This window comes from Pseudorca crassidens, chromosome X (genome assembly GCF_039906515.1).
Source record: "Pseudorca crassidens isolate mPseCra1 chromosome X, mPseCra1.hap1, whole genome shotgun sequence".
Classification (NCBI taxonomy): domain Eukaryota; kingdom Metazoa; phylum Chordata; class Mammalia; order Artiodactyla; family Delphinidae; genus Pseudorca; species Pseudorca crassidens.
Genome location: NC_090317.1, coordinates 80,101,086 through 80,122,000, shown reverse-complemented (window position 1 = coordinate 80,122,000; position 20,915 = coordinate 80,101,086). Strand labels below are relative to the sequence as shown.

Genomic DNA, 20,915 nt, shown 5'->3' with positions numbered 1-20,915 from the left:
AACAGATACCACAGAAACACAAAGGATCACTGAGTACACTGTGGACAATTATAAACCAACAAACTGGACAACCTAGAGAAAATGGATAAATTCCTAGAAACATAAAATCTACCAAGACTGAATCATGGAGAAATAGAATATTTCTCAAAGAACAAAGAAAAGAAAAGAACAAAGAAAAATCAAGGACGAGATAGCTTCTCTGGTGAATTCTACCAAACATTTAAAGAATAAATACCAACTCTTCTGAAAATCTTCCCAAAAAAATGAAGAAGAGGGAACACTTCCAAACACATTTTACAAAGCCAGCATTACTCTGCTACCAAAATCAGACAAGGACACTATAACAAATGAAACTTACAGGCCAATATCCACAATGAACACAGATGGAAAAATCCTCAACAAAATACTAAAAAAAAAAAAAAAAAAAAAAAAAAAGAATTCCACGGTACATTAAAAGGATTATACACCATGAAAAAGTCATATTTACCCCTGAGATGCAAGGGTGATTCAATATACCCAAATCAATACATGTGATTTACTACATTAACAAAATGAAGGATAAAAAATGAATCATTTCAATAGATGCAGAAACAAGCATTTGACAAATAAAAGTTATACATGGCAAATCCATAGCTAACCTAATACTCAGTGGTGAAAAACTGAAAGCTTTTATTCTGTGATCAGAAAGAAGATAAAGGTGTCCACTCTAACCATTTTTATTCAGTATAGTACTGGAAGCTCTAGCCAGGGCAATTAGGCAAGAAAATGAAATTAAAGGCATCCAAATTGGAAAGGAAGAAGTAAACCTAGAGGGGTGGGATAGGGAGGGTGGGAGGGAGGGAAATGCAAGAGGGAAGAGATATGGGGACATATGTATATGTATAACTGATTCACTTTGTTATAAAGCAGAAACTGACACACCAGTGTAAAGCAATTATACTCTAATAAAAATGTTAAAAAAAGAAGTAAACCAGTCTCTGTTTGCAGATGACATGATCTTATATATAGAAAACCCTAAAGACACTATCAAAAATACTGTTAAAACTAATAAAGGAATTCAGTAAAGATGGAGGATACAAAATCAACAAACAAAAATTATATGTACTTCTATACACTAACAGTAACCTAGCTAAAAAAGACATTAAGAAAACAATTCCATTTACAATAGCATCAGTAAGAATAAAATACTCAGGAAAAAATGTAACTGAAGTTAAAGATCTGTACACTGAAAACTATAAAACATGGATGAAAGAAATCAAAGAAGACACAAATAAATGGTAAGATACCTCATGCTCCCTCATGGGTTACAGGAATTAATATTGTTAAAATGTCCAGTTTACCCAAAGCAATCTACAGATTCAATGAAATTCCTATAAAAATTCTAATGACTTTTTTTACAGAAGTAGAAAAACAATCCTAAAATTTGCATATGACCACAAAAGACCCCACATAGCTAAAGTAATCTTGAGTAGGAAAAATAATGCTGGAGGCATCACACTCCCTGACTTTGAACTATAATACAAAGCTATATTAATCAAAACAGTATAGTGTTGGCAAAAAAGAACAGACACATGGATTAATGGAACAGGAAGGTTCAGAGATCAACCATGCATATATTGTCAACTAATTTTCAACAAAGGTACCAAGAATACACAACAGGGAAAGGATAGTCTCTTAAATAAAAGGTGCTGGGAAAACTGAATACGCAATGTGAAAGAAAGAAACTGGACTCTTATCTTACATTGTATACAAAAATCATCTCAAAATAGATTAAAGAATTAAACATAACACCTAAACCATGAAACTCCTAGGTGAAAACATAGGGGAACATCTCCTTGACACTGGTCTTGGCAATGATATTTTGGAATATTTTTTCTAATTATTTTATTTTATTATTTTTTAAACATCTTTATTGGAGTATAATTGTTTTACAGTGGTGTGTTAGTTTCTGCTTTATAACAAAGTGAATCAGCTATACATATACATATATCCCCAATATCTCCTCCCTCTTGCTTCCCCCTCCCACCCTCCCTATCCCACCCCTCCAGGTGGTCACAAAACAACTGTGTTTTTAGTGTCAGGTGCTTTGAGCTGATCTCCCTGTGCTATGTGGCTGCTTCCCACTAGCTATCTATTTTACATTTGGTAGTGTATATATGTCCATGCCACTCTCTCACTTCATCCCAGCTTGGAATTGACACTAAAACCACAGGTAACAAAAGCAAAAATAAACAAGTGGGACTACATCAAACTAAAAACTTTCTATACAACAAAGGAAACAATCAATAAAATAAAAGGTAACCTATGTAATGGGAGAAAATATATCTCATAATGGGTTAATATCCAACATATATAAGTAACTCAATACAACTCAAAGGCAAAACCACAAATAGCCTGATTTTAAAATGGGCATAGAACGTGAATAGATATTTTTCCAAAGAAAACATACAAATGGTCAACAGGTATAAGAAAAGATGCTCAACATCACTAATCATCAGGTCAGGGAAGTGAAAATCAATACCACGACAAGATATCACCTCACACATGTTAGGAAAGCTATTACCAAAAAGTCAAAAGATAACAAGTGTTGGTAAGGATGTGGAGAAAAGGGAGCCCTTTTGGTGGGAATGTAAATTGGCACAGTCATTATGGAAAACGGATTCGCAGTAACTCAGAAAACTAAGAATGTAACTTCTGGGTATATTTCCAAGGGATACAAAATCCCTGTCTCAAAGAGAAATCTGCAGTTTCATGTTCAATACAGCTTTAGTCAAAGTAACCAAGATATGGAAACAATATAAATGTCAGTCGATAGACGAATGGATAAAGAAAATGTGATATATATATACTCTCACAGATTTGCTGAGAGTAGATCTCAAGTGTTCTTACCAGAAAAAAAAGAGTTAACTATATGTAATAGTCACTTCACAATGTCTACATATATCAGTACATCATGTTGTACACATTAAATATATACAATTTTTATTTGTCAAAAATAATTTTTAAAAGAATGTTTAAAATTTTTCAAGTCAAATTAAGTATTCTTAAATGTTTTAAATAATTTAAATAGTATAATATTCAATATGTATATATTCAAATCTGTATTTAATAGTATAACTGTTACCAGAAAAACCTAGATGCCTCTGACACCAACTATACTTCCACTCTACCCCTAAGTCTTCTCCTTGTGTTTATTTTCATGGGCTCATCACCTGCTTAGACCTTGATAGAATTTAGGTTTGTATTAGTCAAATAGCCACAAAAGGAATACTTGGATCAGTTAAACCAAACCACCCAGAATTTACTTCTAAACTATTGTGTGCAGGGCCCTGTGCCCTGGGGATGGGGAGGGAGGCAGATGAATAACCAACAAGTAATGTGTAGATGTATAGATATTAACTGACTCTGCCAGAACCTTTAGAAGTTCACTTTTCTCTGAAATCTACTCATCTCCCCAGAAAGGTCACAATATTTGATAGACATTCAGAAAAGCTATTTCAGGGTGGTGACCTGGCAAAATACTAGCTTTGGAGTCAGACGTGTTATGTTGTCTAGGCTATACCACTTGCTACTCTACCGGTAGGGTCTCACTCACTATCTGATCCTGTAAAACTGTACCAGTGCCCCAAATCTGGCCTGCTCCTTGTTTAGGGTTCTCCTGCAATATCTGCCTTGTATTTCTAACCTCTTCTAGTTCCTATCCAGGCTGAAGTATTCTCCTGTGGCTACTCATATGCCTCTTCCTTCCTACTACTGAACTACTGAACCACATCCCTTCCTTAACAATCCTCTGCCTATTACCGGCTGACCTGTGTACAAATGTTATAGAGTCCAGGGGCTGTGGCAAGGGAGAAATGGGGAATGACTGCTAATGAGTATGGGTTTCTTTTGGGGGTGATGAAAAATTTCTGGAACTAGATAGTGGTGATGGTTTTACAGCATCCTAAATGTACTGAGCTGTACACTTTAAAATGGTATTTTATATACACTTTAAAATGGTTATGTGTATTTTACGTCAATATTTAAAAGTATAGAGTATTGATTAAAGGGTTCTTGGAGTTTATCTAGTCTAACCTCTCCATCTTCTAAGGGAGAAAACTGAGACCTGGGAAAGAGAAAGGACTTGACTAAGGTCACAGAACTTAAGCAAGTCATTTTCCTCCTGTATAAGTTTTCATATCTACTATCACACTCTTGTAGGATGGGCTCCAGGTCTAAAGTACTTCTGTACCTCCTCAGTACCACTTGATGATCATCTGTTGGAGGAATTAATTTATAACTAAGCACTTCATTCTACAGATGAGAAAAGCATTATTAGTTCATTGCACACTGCCTGCCTCTGGATTCCCAGTCACCTTATTGGAGCACAGCCAACAACTCCATGCTGGACCCACTAATACCAACCACTTGCCATGGCAACAAGGTCACCCTCTGTCTGCAGCCTACTGACACTGCACTCTCCCTACTGGGCTGTACTTTCCCCCAGTGTGTACAGTTGGAAGGGTCCTCACTCATCTCACACCCTCAGCCAATCCCAACACACATGGGAAGGTGAACTTCTAGGACCTGGCCTCAGTTTAAGTTTACCTGACTGTACTGCAACTTCAGGGGTACTGCTGGCCCTGTCTCATGTGTAACACCATTATTAACTGTGCTCATAACAGTAAGCTATGCTTACCTAATATGTAACTGAATATGGGCATGATTCTACTTCACACATGGGCCTCAGGCCCAAGCTCCACTACCTTAATAAGCTTATCAAAACAACTAAAGAGCTGGACTAATGGGCAGAATTTACAGGTCTAATATTATGGTTCTTTTCTGTAATACATCGTACAAAAGATGAATAGCAAAGTGTTCCACTATTTATTCTCTAATAAATGAGGACTAACTGCTGATGTACAGCCCCAGTAACATTATTATGCCTATTGGTAGAAGCCAGAGCAGCCAAGAATGTATAGTTACATATTTGGAAGGCTCATTAGTTAGCTTTGAGAGTCTGGCAATATCAGCATGTCCAGGCTTCCATGTGGCCCATGTCCTCACACAAGTGGCTGAATGGGGTGGAACAGAGTCTTGAGTGCCCAAATGGTCTCGGCATAGCTAGATACACTTAGGAGTAGCAGGAAGCTGATGCAGGGGACAGGACAAAAGCCCAGAGGCCTGGAGAACAATAGAGGCTTAGCAGACCTCATCTCACGCTTCAGAACTCTGAAAGGCCGCAGATAGGTAGAGGGTCAGTGTATTCCCAGGGGATGGGGGCGTATAACAAGGACACTACTTCTACTATTAATTCTGAAAGTTTGCTACTAATATCATGAATATTATTATTGAGTACTTCCTAATGTGTCAGAACCTATTATCAGTACTTTTCTTGCATAATTCTGTTTAGTTCTCACAACAACTTAATGAGGTAGGTACTATTATATCATCAAATTACAGATGAGGTCACTGAAACACAGAAAGTACATGTGACTTGCCCATAACTACATTATTGTTAATAAGTGGGAAGGCTATGATTTTAATCCAGAAAGATTATCTGCAGAGCTAGTGCTCTTAGCCACTTATACCTTCTCATGAGTAGGAGTTCTAGCAAGACAGATTTCAGTTCAACCTAAGGACAAACTCTCTCAGAACTGTCCTGAACTACAACCAGTGGTCTGAAGATGTAGGAAGCCACCTAACAGTGGAGGTATAAAAGCAGAGACTGAATGACCACTTGGGAAGCAGGGATATTTTAGGCGCATTCAAACATCAGCAAGGAGGCTGAACTAGATGACTTTTAAAATCTCCCCAAGACCTAAAATTTCCTGGCTATGTGAGTCAACAACAACTGCTCACAGGCCATTTTAAGAAGAATCAACAAATCCAGGCCTTTTGGCTGGATCCAATCCAACAAAGTCCAATCAAACACAAACTTAAGCCAGAATGACCTTCCTTATGCAGGGCCCAGGGCCCATGGACCAAGGGTCACAGAGAATGACTCTTAGAGCCTTAATAAGAACAATACACTGATAACATACTGATGCTGAAGGCTTTTCATTGATGATCCATGTTAGCAAATAAAAGGCTCATAAGACATATTATTAGTACAAGGGAGATTCAGGGAGAATATTTATGCTGTTTAAAAGAAAATCCTGTTTACAAGCATCTTCAAACAGAGCAAAAACTCCTAGTAGGCAATGTGGTGTCACAGAAACAACACTGAGCTAACAACCTGAAGGGCTAATTTACAGATCTGGTTCTGCTCTGCGACTTTAACTTGCTACAGAACCTTAGATAGGTCATGTCCCATCTTGGAGCCTCAGTTCCCTCATCTCCTGTCTGCAATGGGGATGAGAAGGGCTAATGATGAGAGGCTTTTGTGAGACAGGATATGTCAAGTGATTTCATAAAGGTTTAAAGAAAGTCCTTAACTAATGAAAGGAATTATCATAAAAAACAGGTTTCTTCATTATGACATCTGTTTAGCTAGTAAAAGTAATGAGAGGATGTGATTCCAGGCTGGGGAAGTATTCTTTTTAATTGAGCTTTGCTAGAACTGTGGAGAGTCTGGTAGTAAGGAGGGGCTCAAAAAACACTCGGTTGTAATAGCAGTAATGCTGAGAGTGATGAAAATACTTCCAGACTTTCTTTCCCTCTTTCCCTTTCCATCCCTTCCCTCTCCTTCCCTCCTCTTCCCTCCCCCGTGGGCTCACTCTACTCCTTCATCCCCCACCCTCTGTCCCTGTCATGATTCAGTTCCTATCTTGTATTTAGCAAAGCCAAGAAAGCTGATGAAGTTATTTTACTGTTCAGAGGCAATTTCATCTTCTAGGTCTTCTGCTCCTGGGCGGGGGGCAGTGGGTGGGTGGTGGGATGGGTGGTTGTGAAGTGGTGATGGTGGAAGGAAAGGAGAGGTAGGAAAGTTAGTTACCCCAAATGTCTTCTTCAACTATTATTAACAAAGAACTCCAGGCCCCCACCACCTCAAATGGATTTCTCCTTGTATAATTGCGTCTTCTACCAGCAAAGAGGGGAAAAAAGCAAAGTGAAACAAGAAAACTGGTCATTTATGAAGTAGAAAAGGCCTTCCTTTCACCTTTAAGGAAGTCACCTGAAATTATGATAGGCTTTGGTTTTGCCTTCTCCAGCACCATCCCTACAGAAGGATCAAGGGGAAAGCACCTTAGATGTGCCACTTTAGATGTTCTGTTATATAAAAAATCCTACCTTCAGCTTTCCTCTCAATGCCTTAATACCTCATCCAAAGACAGCCATGTCAGTCCAATGTCTTATGTGAGGAAACAGAAATTAATCTAAGTGAATATGCCTGTCAGCTCTAGTTGTTTCTATTCCAAAGCTGGAGGGTTGTATTTGTGGATGGGGTAGGGGAATGAGGCAGGGAATAGTCTCCAATCTGCCCCAATCAAGAAAGAGAAATGGAGGCTAGAAGTAAAGCTCTTGGAAAAATAATAAAGTCCAAAGGGAAGAGAATGGTTTGGTCAGTTGTCCCTATGTTATATAACTCCATTGGATGGCATCTCATGACTATTGAGTGTTCTGAGTTCAGTCAGTCAATGCAAGAACCTAAGGGAGGCAGCCCCATCTTGAACCAGTAAGTGCTGCCCAGGGGTTCGAATTCTAGCTCTTTGAGGCTGGCAGAGATTCAGTACTCATCCTAGTCCTGGCATATTGTGGTCCCAACCCAGCCTGCACCTGAGTTTGGTACTTACTTGGGACAGCAGCTCACCTGACCAGATGCACTGCTCTGGAGAACAAGTTGTTTCAATAACTGAAGATTGGTAAGACCAAGTAAGAGAAGGGAAGATAAGAGAGAAACACGTACACTCTAAAGCCAAACTTCGTATACTTGGAGATTTCACAGCTACTCTAAGATGTTTCCAGATCACTCTGAGGAGGTCAAGTAAGGGAAAGGCTGGCCCTTGCAGAGTCATAAAGAGGTCTGGAGACTAGCAGCCTAGATAATATTGCCAACAAACCTGGTTCTTAGCCGGGGGTACTTTGGCCCTAGGCTAGTCCGGAAACTTGCCATCAGTAAGTAGGATCTAAGAATCCTTTCATCTTGGAACTGGAACTGGAGGACAAATAAGAGCCAAAAGAGAACTGCCAGGGCCAAGCTATCATGAGCAGGTGGCCTTGACAGTACCAGGGACATTCCTTTGCTCGGTAGCTTCCTTCTTCACTGATCTGACCCTCTGCCTTACTTGTGGTCTCTCCCCTTCAAGAAAGCCAACCCAATCTTCAAGCTTCCCTCAGGGTAAAAGCAAGTCTAATCTCTCATGGGGGCATAGACTTCAGAATTGCTAAAGTCCTTTCACATGAACTTTTGAGCCCCACAATGGTCATGGGGAATGCAGAAGGCACTGGATTGTGAGCCCCCAAGAAGCTTAGCTTTTAGGTACTACTCTGAGTGGCCTGGGTCTCTGAAGAAAATAGTCTCTCTTTGCTCTGGTTTTCAGCTATAACCTCTGCCCTGCTCTACTAGCCTTAGAACTCTCTATATGAGAGAGGGCAAATTGTGCCATATCAAACTGTAGCATGCTATTCAAATATTAGGGTCCGATATTTAAGGAATATCAGGGCTCACTGCCCCGTTTTACAGGTGAGAAAAATAAAACGTTTGAAGATATGAAGAAATTATTTTAAAGATCACACTGCTCACAAGTATTTGAATATAAGATGTGAAGTCAGTTCTATCTGATTCTCAGGCCAGTGCCCCAGAATTCAAAATAGTTCCTAAGGGGCATGAAGTCCCTGTGGAGGACCAGCTAGCTCCAAGCAAATGGAGGTGCTAAGTACGTATGTTTGCAGCTCTCCCTTTCCATGGTATTTTGTGTTTCTTTCCACCTTTTTCCCTCATCTACCGTTTTTTTTTGTTTGTTTGTTTGTTTTGGGGTTTTGGTTTCGCTTACTTCATTTCCTTGCTTCCTTCATGGTCCCTTCTCTCCTCCAAATCATTCTCAGGCAAAAGTTTGATATCAATAATTAACACTTCAGTATGAATAGGCTGAAGCCTTCTCCTCTCTTCTCTGGAGTCTGGATCCTAAAGCAAAGTTGTAATTATAAAATGAAAGGCGATTAATTGGGTTATTTGTTTTTTGATATTGGATTAATCTCCAAAATATGCAAACAGCTCATGCAGCTCAATATCAAAAAACAAATAACCCAGTCAAAAAATGGGGGGCGGGCTTCCCTGGGGGCGCAGTGGTTGAGAGTCCGCTTGCCGACGCAGGGGACACGGGTTTGTGACCCGGTCCGGGAGGATCTCACGTGCCGCGGAGCGGCTGGGCCCGTGAGCCACGGCCGCTGGGCCTGCGCGTCCGGAGCCTGTGCTCCACAACTGGAGAGGCCGCGGCAGTGAGAGGCCCGTGTACCGCAAAAAAAAAAAAAAAAATAGGTGGAAGATCCAAATAGACATTTCTCTAAAGAAGACATACAGATGGCCAACAAGCATATGAAAAGATGCTCACGCTAATTATTAGAGAAATGCAAATCAAAACTACAATGGGGTACTACCTCACACCAGTAAGAATGGCCATCATCCAAAAATCTACAAACAAAAAATGCTGGAGAGGGTATGGAGAAAAGGGAACCTTCTTGCACTGTTGGTGGGAATGTAAATTAATACAGCCACTATGGAGAACAGTATGGAGGTTCCTTAAAAAACTAAAAATAGAACTACCATATGACCCAGAAATCCCACTCCTGGGCATATACCATAATTCAAAAAGATTCATGCACCCCAGTGTTCATTGCAGCACTATTTACACTAGACAAGATATGGAAACAACCTAAATGTCCATCAACAGACGAATGGATAAAGAAGATGTGGTACATATATACAGTGCAATACTGCTCAGCCATAAAAAAAGAACAAAATAATGCCATTGGCAGCCACATGGAATGACCTAGAGATTCTCATACTGAGTGAAGTCAAACAGAAAAAGACAAATATATGATATTGCTTATATGTAGAATCTAAAAAAAGGGGTACAAATGAACTTATTTACAAAACAGAAGTAGAGTCATAGATGTAGAAAACTTATGGTTACCAGGGGATGAGGGGAGAGGGATAAATTGGGAGATTGGGATTGACATATACTCACTACTATATATAAAATAGAAGGACCTGCTGTATAGCACAGGGAACTCTATTCAATACTCTGTAATGGCCTATATGGGAAAAGAATCTAAACAAAAAGAGTAAATATATGTATAACTGATTCATTTTGCTGTACACCTGAAACTAATACAACATCATAAATCAACTATACTCCAATAAAATTTTAAAAATTTAAAAAACTAAAATAAAATGAAAGGCTCTGATTCCTAATAAAGAGCATCCTGGCTTTAGAGAAATAGTGGGAGAGATATATTTAAGGAGATGAGCCTGGGGCCTGGATATTTACACCTCAGGAATCTCCCTACTCAATTGACACAGGTAGCTCTGTAGAGATCAAAAACAAACTGTCTCTTAATTTAGAGTGTAGCTGCTCAAAGGACAGGAGGACACAGCTTCTGAGCTGAACTGCTTCTTTACACAACCTTGTGTCATCTTCCTCGTGGTACCCACTGGCTGGTGCCTCACAGAAACAGCCTTACCACCTGGGGATGGGGTGTTACCACCCTCTACTCAATAGCTGTAGTGCACAGCCAAATCCTTTCTTCTCCACTGGAAAGCTCCATCAAACCAATCTGATATACTATTCTAACTGGATGCAGGCACTTAACAGATGATCTTGGTTATACAATCATGGAAGAAGCTCAAACTGGTGCAGACAGGGCCTTTAGAAACCACCTGGTCCAATTCTCTGAACTGTTAGTTGAGACTGAGGCCCAGAAAAGAAAGGTCCCTGCCTGACATCCCCGAGAGAATAAGCAGCAGAGCTGGCCCTTAAACTCAGATCTCTGACTTCCCAGCCCAATGCTCCTGCTACCTTCACTGTGTTCTTCTTGTGTGGAAATCTCTAAAGTGTTTCCTCTCTCTATCCCCAAGGAGCTTTATCATTCCCTATTCCTCCACAGAGAAGTCCTCCTGTTCAACACACACAAACTGATCTTTGATACACCTACATAGCACATTTCCAATAGAGAAGGGCCACCCAATCTTAAAAGGCTAGAAAAATTTCTGGCCAAAGCTCCCTATTCATATGCCTCTCCTGCCCTCTTAGCATCATTCACCTACTCTTTCACTCCTCTAAGGCAAAAGCCTCAAGAAAGGTCACCTTGCAACTCAGATCTCACTGGATCTGAGTTCTAATCCTAGTCAAGGCAAGGGAAGGATAGTTTTAGGTCCCTTAACCTAAGTACTGACATGCTCAACTGATCAGTCCAGTCCACCATACTCAGAGAATACCATTCTCAGTGAGGGAGTCTGGTTTCTTGCTTAAGGCCCTGGCCTACTTTGCTTTGTCCCTGTCCTATTGTAGAAGAGAAAATGTCTCTGAAAGGCAATGGTACCTATTTGTATTTAGGCCAGGAGGTATCAGACTCCATTGCTGGCTGGATCTCTAACAGGAATGGTACACACAAGGCCTGAGCCCTCAGACCCTTTGCCTGTGGCTCATATCCTAGAGATTGGCAACCAGTCTTCATGTCCTCCAGAAATGATCACCCTGAGTTAATCTAAGGGATCAAACCCATTCTGGGAACAGAATTAAAGAAAAAAATGTCAATTCTCTCATTCAGCACTAAGGCATTCCCAAATCAAGTTCTTCAGAGAAGACTCACTTCTGAAAACCAAAAAAGAAACCCATGGGCATCTGAGTATGGTTTTTATGGTGACTCTCTAATAAGCAGGACAAGGTTCCTGGGAGGAGGCCTCTCAAGATGCCAGACATCCTCAGCCCTTGTCTACCTGGCTCAAGGTTGTAGCTTTGCTAAGTGCTGGACAGTCACTTTTGTTCAAAGATTAGTAAATACTGGTAAGGAGATAGTAACAGCAGTAGTAATAATAAGAAGAAAAAGATAAGAGGTTTACCCTGACTCATAATTACATCAATAATGACAGAAAATGAAATATATGCATATACAAATATATATATACACAATTATCATGATTTTCCAAAATGTCATACTTCCCAAAGAGCCTCAGAAACAGACCTTATCTCCAAGCACTCAATCAGTCATGGTCTTTCTCTCCTCAAGTCATCAAGATCACCAAGATAGTGTAGACATGGTACCAGGGAGGCCCAAACTGATCCCTAAATGAACCTAGGGGTTAGCTACACAGAGAAAAACAGACCCTAGGCCTCAGATCATAGTCTTAAACTCAGGCAGCCAACCAAATTTCCAATTCATGTTATGGATCAAGAGCAAGGCCTTGGAAGGAAAGCTCCATCATGAAGGGAACAATTCAGAGTGACTTCTACTGGTGCCAGCTCTTAAATATCATCTGCCTAGTGCAAAAAGCCACATGCTTAAAGAAATTGGCTTAGACTACAACATAAGGGCTAACAGCCTTAATCAAGGAAGTAGTTTAGGCTTTGCTGACAGATGCCCGCCAGGTTCGCCAAAGTCCAGGATAATTTAATTATAATCCTGCCTGGAGGCTGGGGGATAGACTGTATGACCCTCATGGTTGTTTTCAATTTGGAGATTCTGAGAGAGACCTACAGGGTGACCTACTTGAATATGGAGGAAATCACCTGGGTCAGGCACCAGCCATATTTAAGGTTATCTCTGAGCTGAGTGACTCCATATTAAAAAAAAAAAAGAAAATTCCCCACCAATTAGATAAAGGATGTACTGGATAATGTCATCCAAAGTGTGTACATAGTGAGAAGCCATTAAGATGGATCATGTGAATGCAAATGAGTGCTAATAATACCGTTTGAAACTCTAGTATGAAGGAGAGAAATTTCTGTAATCCAGGGAGAAATGTCCTCCCTGCTAATGTCATCCTCAATTCACAGATCCTGTAATGAGTCAACTCTAGCATCACAAATAAGACTTTCTGCATAGATGGTTAAGGCTAGAGGTCTTTGTCCACCTGAAGCTTGAATGGATAAAACAAGGGCTGGCATGTCTGAACTCATCTCAAGAAATCAAAACACAGTTGCCATTAGCCTGAAATGGGAGGTAGGTCCTCAAGTGTTAACAGTCTTGTTAGCAGCCCATGCATACCTTTTCCTGACTGTTCTGTAGCCCAGAAAGCACAAGATTAAGATTCAAGAGGGGGTAACATCACTAAAAGTGGCAGATTAGGATGCACAGAGAATCAGGCCCTCTACTGAAACAACCTTTAGCTGGCAAACACTGACAGACCAACTTTTTCAGAATTCTGGAATCTAATTCGAAACTTACAGGAACAAAGGAACCCTTTTATAAAAAAATTTTATTGGAGTATAGTTGATTTACAATGTTGTGTTAGTTTCAGGTGTACAGCAAAGTTCATCAGTTATACATATACATGCATCCACTTTGTTTTAGATTCTTTTCCCATATAGGTCAATACAGAGTATTGAGTAGAGTTCCCTGTGCTATATAGTAGGTCCTTACTAGTTACCTATTTTATATATAGCAGTGTTTATATGTCAATCCCAATCTTCCAATTTATCCCTCTTGATGCAGAAAAGAATGGCTAAAATTTGGTAAGAGAATTTTGAAGCATTTTTGCTAATTTGTCTACCGTTCCTGATTCCCCAGCAGCTAAGAGAAAGGTGGCCCACATTCCTCCTGCAGGTTGCTGATGCCAAGGGACTAAAGACCTTGTTTTTAAAATGTTGTGGCTGTGTGTTTTGATCTGTTTGGTCCTTGAGGGCTAGGCACAGAGACTGGCCTTTGTCTTGTACCCCCCACCCCCTAAGGCTAAATTGGCTTTAGAGGTTGTGACTGCCTCTGTTGAAAGACTTAAAGACATACACTGCCCCTGTCCACCCAGGGCAAGGGATAGTAGAAGGGGCAAGCAGCAAATGAATCCAATACCACAGGAAGGAAGAGACTGAGGAAAAAGTTTCTTGGGAGAATAAAGACTTAGAAGGGCCACTGTGCATACGGAGGAAGTCAGAGTGAAACACACATGCCCCGGACCAGACGCATGCTCAGAAAAAGGCTGAGCAGATTGTAGGCTTGCACTTCTGGAGAATCTGCAGGTTCCATGAAATCAGGAGAGTAGGAGAAGAAGACTAAGGCAGAGCTGTGGGCAGTCTGGATTAGTGTTGAAGGAATGCCCCAGCTCTGAGCCAAGTTGCAAAGACCAGGATAGTAGTTTGTTTGTTTTGGCTCCAAGTATCTAAAAGCAATCCCTGTCAGGTCACTGGCTGACCAATGACATAATGGAATAGAGATTTCCATTACCACACATGACAAAGAAGGCAGTCTTTGCAAAAAAAAAAACAAAAGATTTGGAAAAGTCACTAAACAAATGGACAACTGTATCCCTCAACAAACAACAGCAAAAAACTCTGGGGAAGGAGGAGAATCTTATTTCCAGAGTTATCACACTATAATATTCAAAATGCCCAGTTTTCAACACAAAATTACAAGGCATACAAAGAAACAGGACATTATGGCCCATTCATAGGAAAACAGTAAACTGACAGAAACCATACCTGAAGAAGTCTAGACATTGTACTTACTAGACAAAGACTTTAAATCACCTGTCTAAAGTAAGATTCAGGAGGCCTGGGTTCAAGTACTAGCTTTGTCACTAATTCCCTACATGAGTGAGAAAGTCAATTGCATTCTCTGAGCCCATGTTTCCTCAGGATTTATAAAATGAAGAAATTAGGATGAGCAGTGGTCACAAGCTGGGGTTACAATTTAGCCTGCTGATATGTTCAGTTTATTCTTCACAGTGTTTCTTTTAAAAATGTGAATTACTGGTCAACATTTCAAAAATATGAATAAAATCCAATTCCTGGCTTTTCTTGAAAAATCTGGAAGATCTGAGTTCACTGGACTTCCCTACTTCCTATAACCTATCCCACCAATGAGAACCATCCAAGTCACTTTTGCTCCCTTTATATAGGGCATAGATTTCCCAGCTGGATACAGGCTCCCACTTAACCCTGGTACCAGACTGCTTTACTCATGTAAGTTACCTGCCTGGCCCTGTAAACATCTAAGTCAGCTACTCCTGGCCAAGATGGGTCTTTCCAGCTGTAAATCTATTGTGAGTAGGGTTTCATACAGGTGAAAAACTTTCCCCAAGTGCAAACAAAAATAGACACTATATAATTAAAAGCCAAGTAACACTCTGGAGCAGTGGGTTTCTCTATGAACAGTAGAGGTTTAATTTCTGTTACATCTAATCTGTACAACTGTAAGGAATGATGGTAGTGACCTGATTAGCTCATCCTTTCATCTCCTGCATCCATGTAGTCCAGAAACCAGGGAAATCTAGAATTTGAAGAAACAAGGACAATATGTTCTGATGGCATCTGAGTAGGCTCTTTATTTTCTGAACAAACCCATATCTTGTCCCTCAGGCCTCACCTACCACTGACAATAGCAGGTTGTCATGTATTCTGTACAGAGCCTGCCCTCAAGTGGGTAGTAAGCTGTCCCCAGGCCATGGCCCAAAGTCAGAGCAAAGGCCAATTTTTACATGGTGATAAAAGAAATGGACCTGGGGCTTCCCTGGTGGTGCAGTGGTTGAGAGTCCGCCTGCCGATGCAGGGGACACAGGTTCGTGCCCCAGTCTGGGAAGATCCTACATGCAGCGGAGCGGCTGGGCCCGTGAGCCATGGCCACTGAGCCTGCTTGTCCGGAGCCTGTGCTCCACAGTGGGAGAGGCCACAACAGTGAGAGGCCCGCATACCGCAAAAAAAAAAAAAAGAAATGGACCTGAATGATTTGGAGTTAGGGCCAGCATGCGAAAGGAGGGCCACCACGGGGATGGGATTTTCTACTTAGAGACACAATCATATCCCAGCAGTCTGCTCTCAGCTCCCAAAGGGGAAACTGGCCCAGGAAAGCAGCTGAAGATGTCAACAGTTAGATGTGAGGACTAATATTCAGCAAGCTGTAATTCACTTAACCTGACCATTTGCTGGGAAGGTAAATCAACTCCTGTATTGCTCCTGTGAAGTCATATTCCCAGTACAGAAGAAAGAGACTTTCAGAACACACACAATACATGTATATACATACAGAATGAAATTCTGAACAACAGGAGAGGCAGATATTTGACTGAATAGAAGATACATAAACCCAGCAATTTCTTGTACAGTAACCAAAGTGGTATCACACTTCCTATTTACAGGTATCCAGCATACCTCAGGTTACAAAGGATTTTTAAAAGACTTAATTATCCCCATTTTACAAGGAGGAAAACTGGGCTTCAAAGATGTACAGGAAGCTGCTCAAGCTGCATACTCAGCAGACTGAGGCAAGAATCTGGGTTTCTCAGATTCCACATTGGTTTTAAACCTGATTAACAACAGGTATGGCTAGCTTGGATAGAACAGCATTAAGCACCCTGGATTATCCATCCTAGGGCTGGGATGTTCACACAGCAATGAGTCTTCCAGACAGGAAATGGAGATGCTCCACTATGTCAGCGACCAATTTGGTCCAGTGATCCACAAAGGTGTCCGGTTGGTATAGAGTTAGGAGGAAAGTCTTTTCTTTGCCATTATACTTTCATGTTATATGTCAAATAACCTAAGGATGATATTCTCAAGGAGCTACTGAATCTTAGCTCAGGATGAGTCTGGATAAACAAGGGAACTATACAACATATAGGTACAGCCTCTCAGGAAACCACCTATCTACCTACCAATAACATCAGTACTAATGAAGTTTCAACAGTTCAGTGTGACTCATCGCTATGTCTTACCTAGACATTGTCAGAGCTTGAATAGATTCTAGAGAATGCTTCAGAGGTGAAGGAGAAACTAAAAGCAAATTATCATATGTCAAATGTTTTAGAGAGCCAAATTAGAACTCAGGTCTCTCATTTTCTAATATATCTAGCACTGCCTGCACAATACCATTCTATCCTCAACCAAAATCAGTGTAGAAGAATGGAAATAGCAATTCTACTTTTAAATATCTACTAGAAAAGCCTACATAACTTCCATCATTCAGTTCCTTGAGGAACACACAATCTTACCAGAAATGTAAACCTACACATCAATGCTCATTCATGAGAATTGAAAGGTCTAACTTGGAGTCAATTTTCACATCATTCATGCAACAGTTTAACCCCATTTCTTTTTACTGGTGACACCACAACAGCTGGCCACTAAGGTTGCATGGTACTCTCCTTTAGAGATCTGAAGACCATTCAACTATTACTTAAAAAAAAAAAAGGTTTGCAATGATCAAATGCTCGTTCTGAATACAATCTGAGGCAACATGGAATGCTATCTTAGTTCCTCAAAGAATAAACACTGGTAAAATAGAATAGAATAGAATAGAATATTGGAGCTGGTATAATAGAATATTGGAGCTCTAATTTATGATTTAGGCTCTGTCATTAATGCTCCTGGTCTACTGTCACAGTCCTCAGTCTCGATATGTGTTATCTGATAGAGCAACTAGCCACATATGGCTAATGAACACTTGAAATGTGACCAGTATGAATTGAGATGTGTATAGAAACACATCAGATTTCAAAGACTTAGTAAAATATATTATTAAAAAATTTATAGTGATAATATATTATATTTTATCATAATATTTTAGATATATTAGGTTAAGTAAAATACATTAAATTAATTTCACTGTATCTTTTTAACTTTTTTTAGTGTGGCTACTAGAAATTTTTAAATTATATTTGAGATTTGCATTTGTAGCTCACATTATATTTCTTTTTTAAAAAATATTTATTTATTTATTTATTTTATTTGGCTGTGTGGATCTTAGTTGCGGCATGCAGGATCTTCATTGTGGCATGTGGGATCTTTAGTTGCAGCATGAGGGCTCTTAGCTGCAGCAAGTGGGATCTAATTCCATGACCAGAGATCGAACCCAGGCCCCTGAATTGGTAGCACAGAGTCTTAACCACTGGACCACCAGGGAAGTCCCTCACATTATATTTCTATTGGACTGTACTGGCCTAGGCCAAACCGTTCTCAACATCAAAGACTGTGATTTAACTAGCCTAGAGCCTGTGTTTTAGTGTTTGTTGTTTTTTGTTTTTTTTTTAAGATTCCAAGTGAATTATTTCATTGTGAAGCCAGGATTGAGAACCACTAGGCTAGACTCTATACTATGCATGCCTGGCCCAGCCAGTGGTCTTCTCAAAGGTCAGCTTCAGCCCATCCAACAGGCTGCTTGGGCTGTGTGCTTGGAAAAACACTCCTCCTGGACTTGGATGTAGGAAAATCAATGCCAGTTCATTGATATTCTGAAGCTTGATTCTGTCATTCACCTCCTGGGGTCATTCTGCCTTGCTCAATATTTTGTCCCACCCCTTGAATTACAGTTTATTATAAAAATGACATTTCACTATAGGTGAAATACATGCAGATGTGGGTGATTTTGTCACTGGGTGCAGTTTAATCCTTCTTTTAAAGGGAGGGCCGTCAGCCTAAGACACACAAGCTGTCTGTGTACGGGGCCTCTTGTTAGTTCCAAAGGCCCATGGTTATTGATGTGTTCTTTCTAACTACCCCTGGGACCAGTTCATCAACCAACAAAGCTGAGCTTGGACACACAGCATGTGGAAACTCTGATGGAAGACTCCATATAGGTAGAGGAAAGGACTGGATATTTCATTAAGAAATTCTCAGGATAGAGGGGATGAGAGGCTATTTTGTCTACTTCCTTGCTTCTGAGCAGTGCCCTCACCTAAATTGCTCTAACTGGATAACAGTGCTTCCTACATTTGCAGCCCTCCAAGGAAGGAGGCCTCTTTCAACCACTATGACCAGCCTTCATACATAGACCTTATTGGAGTTAATAAGGTGGAGGTGGTGGTGGTGATGATGAGGATAATGATAATGATAAAGCAAGTTACCATTTGCTAAGTACCCACTATGTGCCAAGCACTGTGTCGGATTCTTTACTCACATAGTGATCTCATTTAATCCTCATAAAAAGTCTCCTATTCCTATTTTTCAGATGAGGAAATAAGGCTCAGGAAAGATAAAAGTCTTGCCAAAAGCCACAGAGCTAGGAGGTAGTAAAGCTGAAACTGCATCTGCATCTCAGATTATCTGATTCCAAATGCCCTGCTCCTTCCTTCATGTCACACTTCTATCCTTCTTATCCTGAGACCCTTCTCCAAGGGCCCAAGGGCCCAAGCCACTCTGATCTTTTGTTTGGGGTCAGGACTTCAGTCTTATATTACAAAAGAAACTAACAAAAGATGATAGGCTGTGGTAAGGATGGTCATAAGACATCCTGATGTGGCTTTGGTACTTGTATTGCCACAAATCTGTTTTAATGTACATTATTTAATTCACTGTGATATCCCCTGTCATGAAAGAATTGCCAACACCATTTTGCATATGGGGAAAATCAGAGCTCACAATTGCCAAACAACTGATTCTAGCTCATAACTCCAAGGATGGCCAAGAGCTGGAACACCAGGCCAATGTTCTTTCCCCATTAGCATCCTGCTAATGGGTGACCCAGAGGAAGTGGAAACTGCTAAGGAGCCCCTTCCCAAGAGCCCCTTCTTTTAACGGCCAGGTTTTTCATGGTACAATGTCAAAGGGGCCAAGGCCTTGCCAGCACTATCAAGCTGCCTGCTTCCCACCCTGGACACATCTTAGTTCCCAGCCACCTTGCAAAAAGTAAGATTTGCAATGAGTAAACTCCAACCCCTGGGAGGGTAGAGAGCCCAGACGCTTACATTCACAGCTGTAGACAATCATAAGACAACACGCAGGGGTGTTCACACTTCCCTAAATGAGAGAAAGGAGGCAAAGGAAGCAGAGGGGAGTGGGGAGGGGAGAAAGAGGGTGGGAAGAGATCTATAAAAAGAAAGGATAAAAAAAGAGGAGGCAAGGAAAAGAAAGAAAACAGAAAAGAGAGAGAAGAAAGGTAAAATTTCACAGCAATATAGAGTTAAAAGCATCTTCAAAACCATCAAGGCAAAAAGGGAAGTGATTTGTGCAAAGTCACAGTGGGTAGAAGGTGGGAGGCAGGAGGTGGGGATTGTTAAAATAAACAAGATAAAAAAGTCTCAAAACTAGAAGGGCAAAGATTAAAGGAAGCCCGGGCCCTGGGTAGGTGACCAAACACATGGGGAAAAATGTGAGGAGTCACAAGAAGGGGAAGGAGGAGAACAAGGGCTGGTGAAGGGGAGGCCAGGGGCAAGTAGCCAAGGAGACAGGAGAGGAGAGTGAAGGCTGACACTCACCCTCACAAAGCTGGCAGGAAACCATCCCTCCTCATCGTCGATCTGGCCCCACCACCAATCCTTGTTGGAAGCATCCAAGACTTTGATGACGTCGCCAGCCTTAAATGCCAACTCCCGGTTGGCCATGGTGACGTGATCCCATACTGCCTCAGCACTAACGATGGAATCTCCAGTGATCAGCTTAGGAGACAAAATAAGAATGTGTTCAGTCCACACGTCTAGCTACCTTACTTGCCCCCCTCCCCAAATCTCTACTACTTATGGAAAAACTCACATATTAGTGATGAAGGGTAGGGTGATGGAGATGACATTGGGAGAGCAAGCTCCACTGGACTACAAGACAAATAATACTATCAACTCTCCATTAGCCAGTGGGTAGAATGACCCAGAATGTGTATATGGACTACACAGACCTCATGATTTTATCCCTACTCAAGATCTCCTTCCCTAGAGAAGAAAAAGCTCCAATCCATTCTCCTTGGTACTTCGAGGCAGCCCTGGAGCTGGAATGGGCAGAGAGTCTGAAACCAATGGCTAAAATGAGGCTCGAGCATATTTGCTATAAATTCTCTGTGCTCCTCCCCCTTTCTTCTTCTTCTTTGGAACTGTCCAATTGAGAGTTGGTGATACATTATTTAATCCTACTGTACCC

At 40.8% G+C, this 20,915-nt stretch overlaps 1 protein-coding gene across 9 annotated transcripts in view; it reads right to left on the bottom strand.

Annotated features, from left to right (window-relative positions):
- Positions 1-20,915, bottom strand: part of ARHGEF9 (Cdc42 guanine nucleotide exchange factor 9) — a 231,362-nt gene that overhangs the window by 156,652 nt on the left and 53,795 nt on the right. For 7 of the 9 annotated variants that reach the window (XR_010940123.1, XM_067724474.1, XM_067724469.1 and 4 more), the window contains exon 2: positions 20,264-20,443. The exons of the other annotated variants lie outside the window; for them this stretch is intronic. Coding sequence is in view for 6 of the 7 variants with exons in the window: in XM_067724474.1 (XP_067580575.1) it covers positions 20,264-20,443 (180 nt within the window). In the remaining variant the exon portion in view is untranslated. The remainder of the gene's footprint in view (positions 1-20,263; positions 20,444-20,915) is intronic. 9 annotated transcript variants of the gene reach the window in all.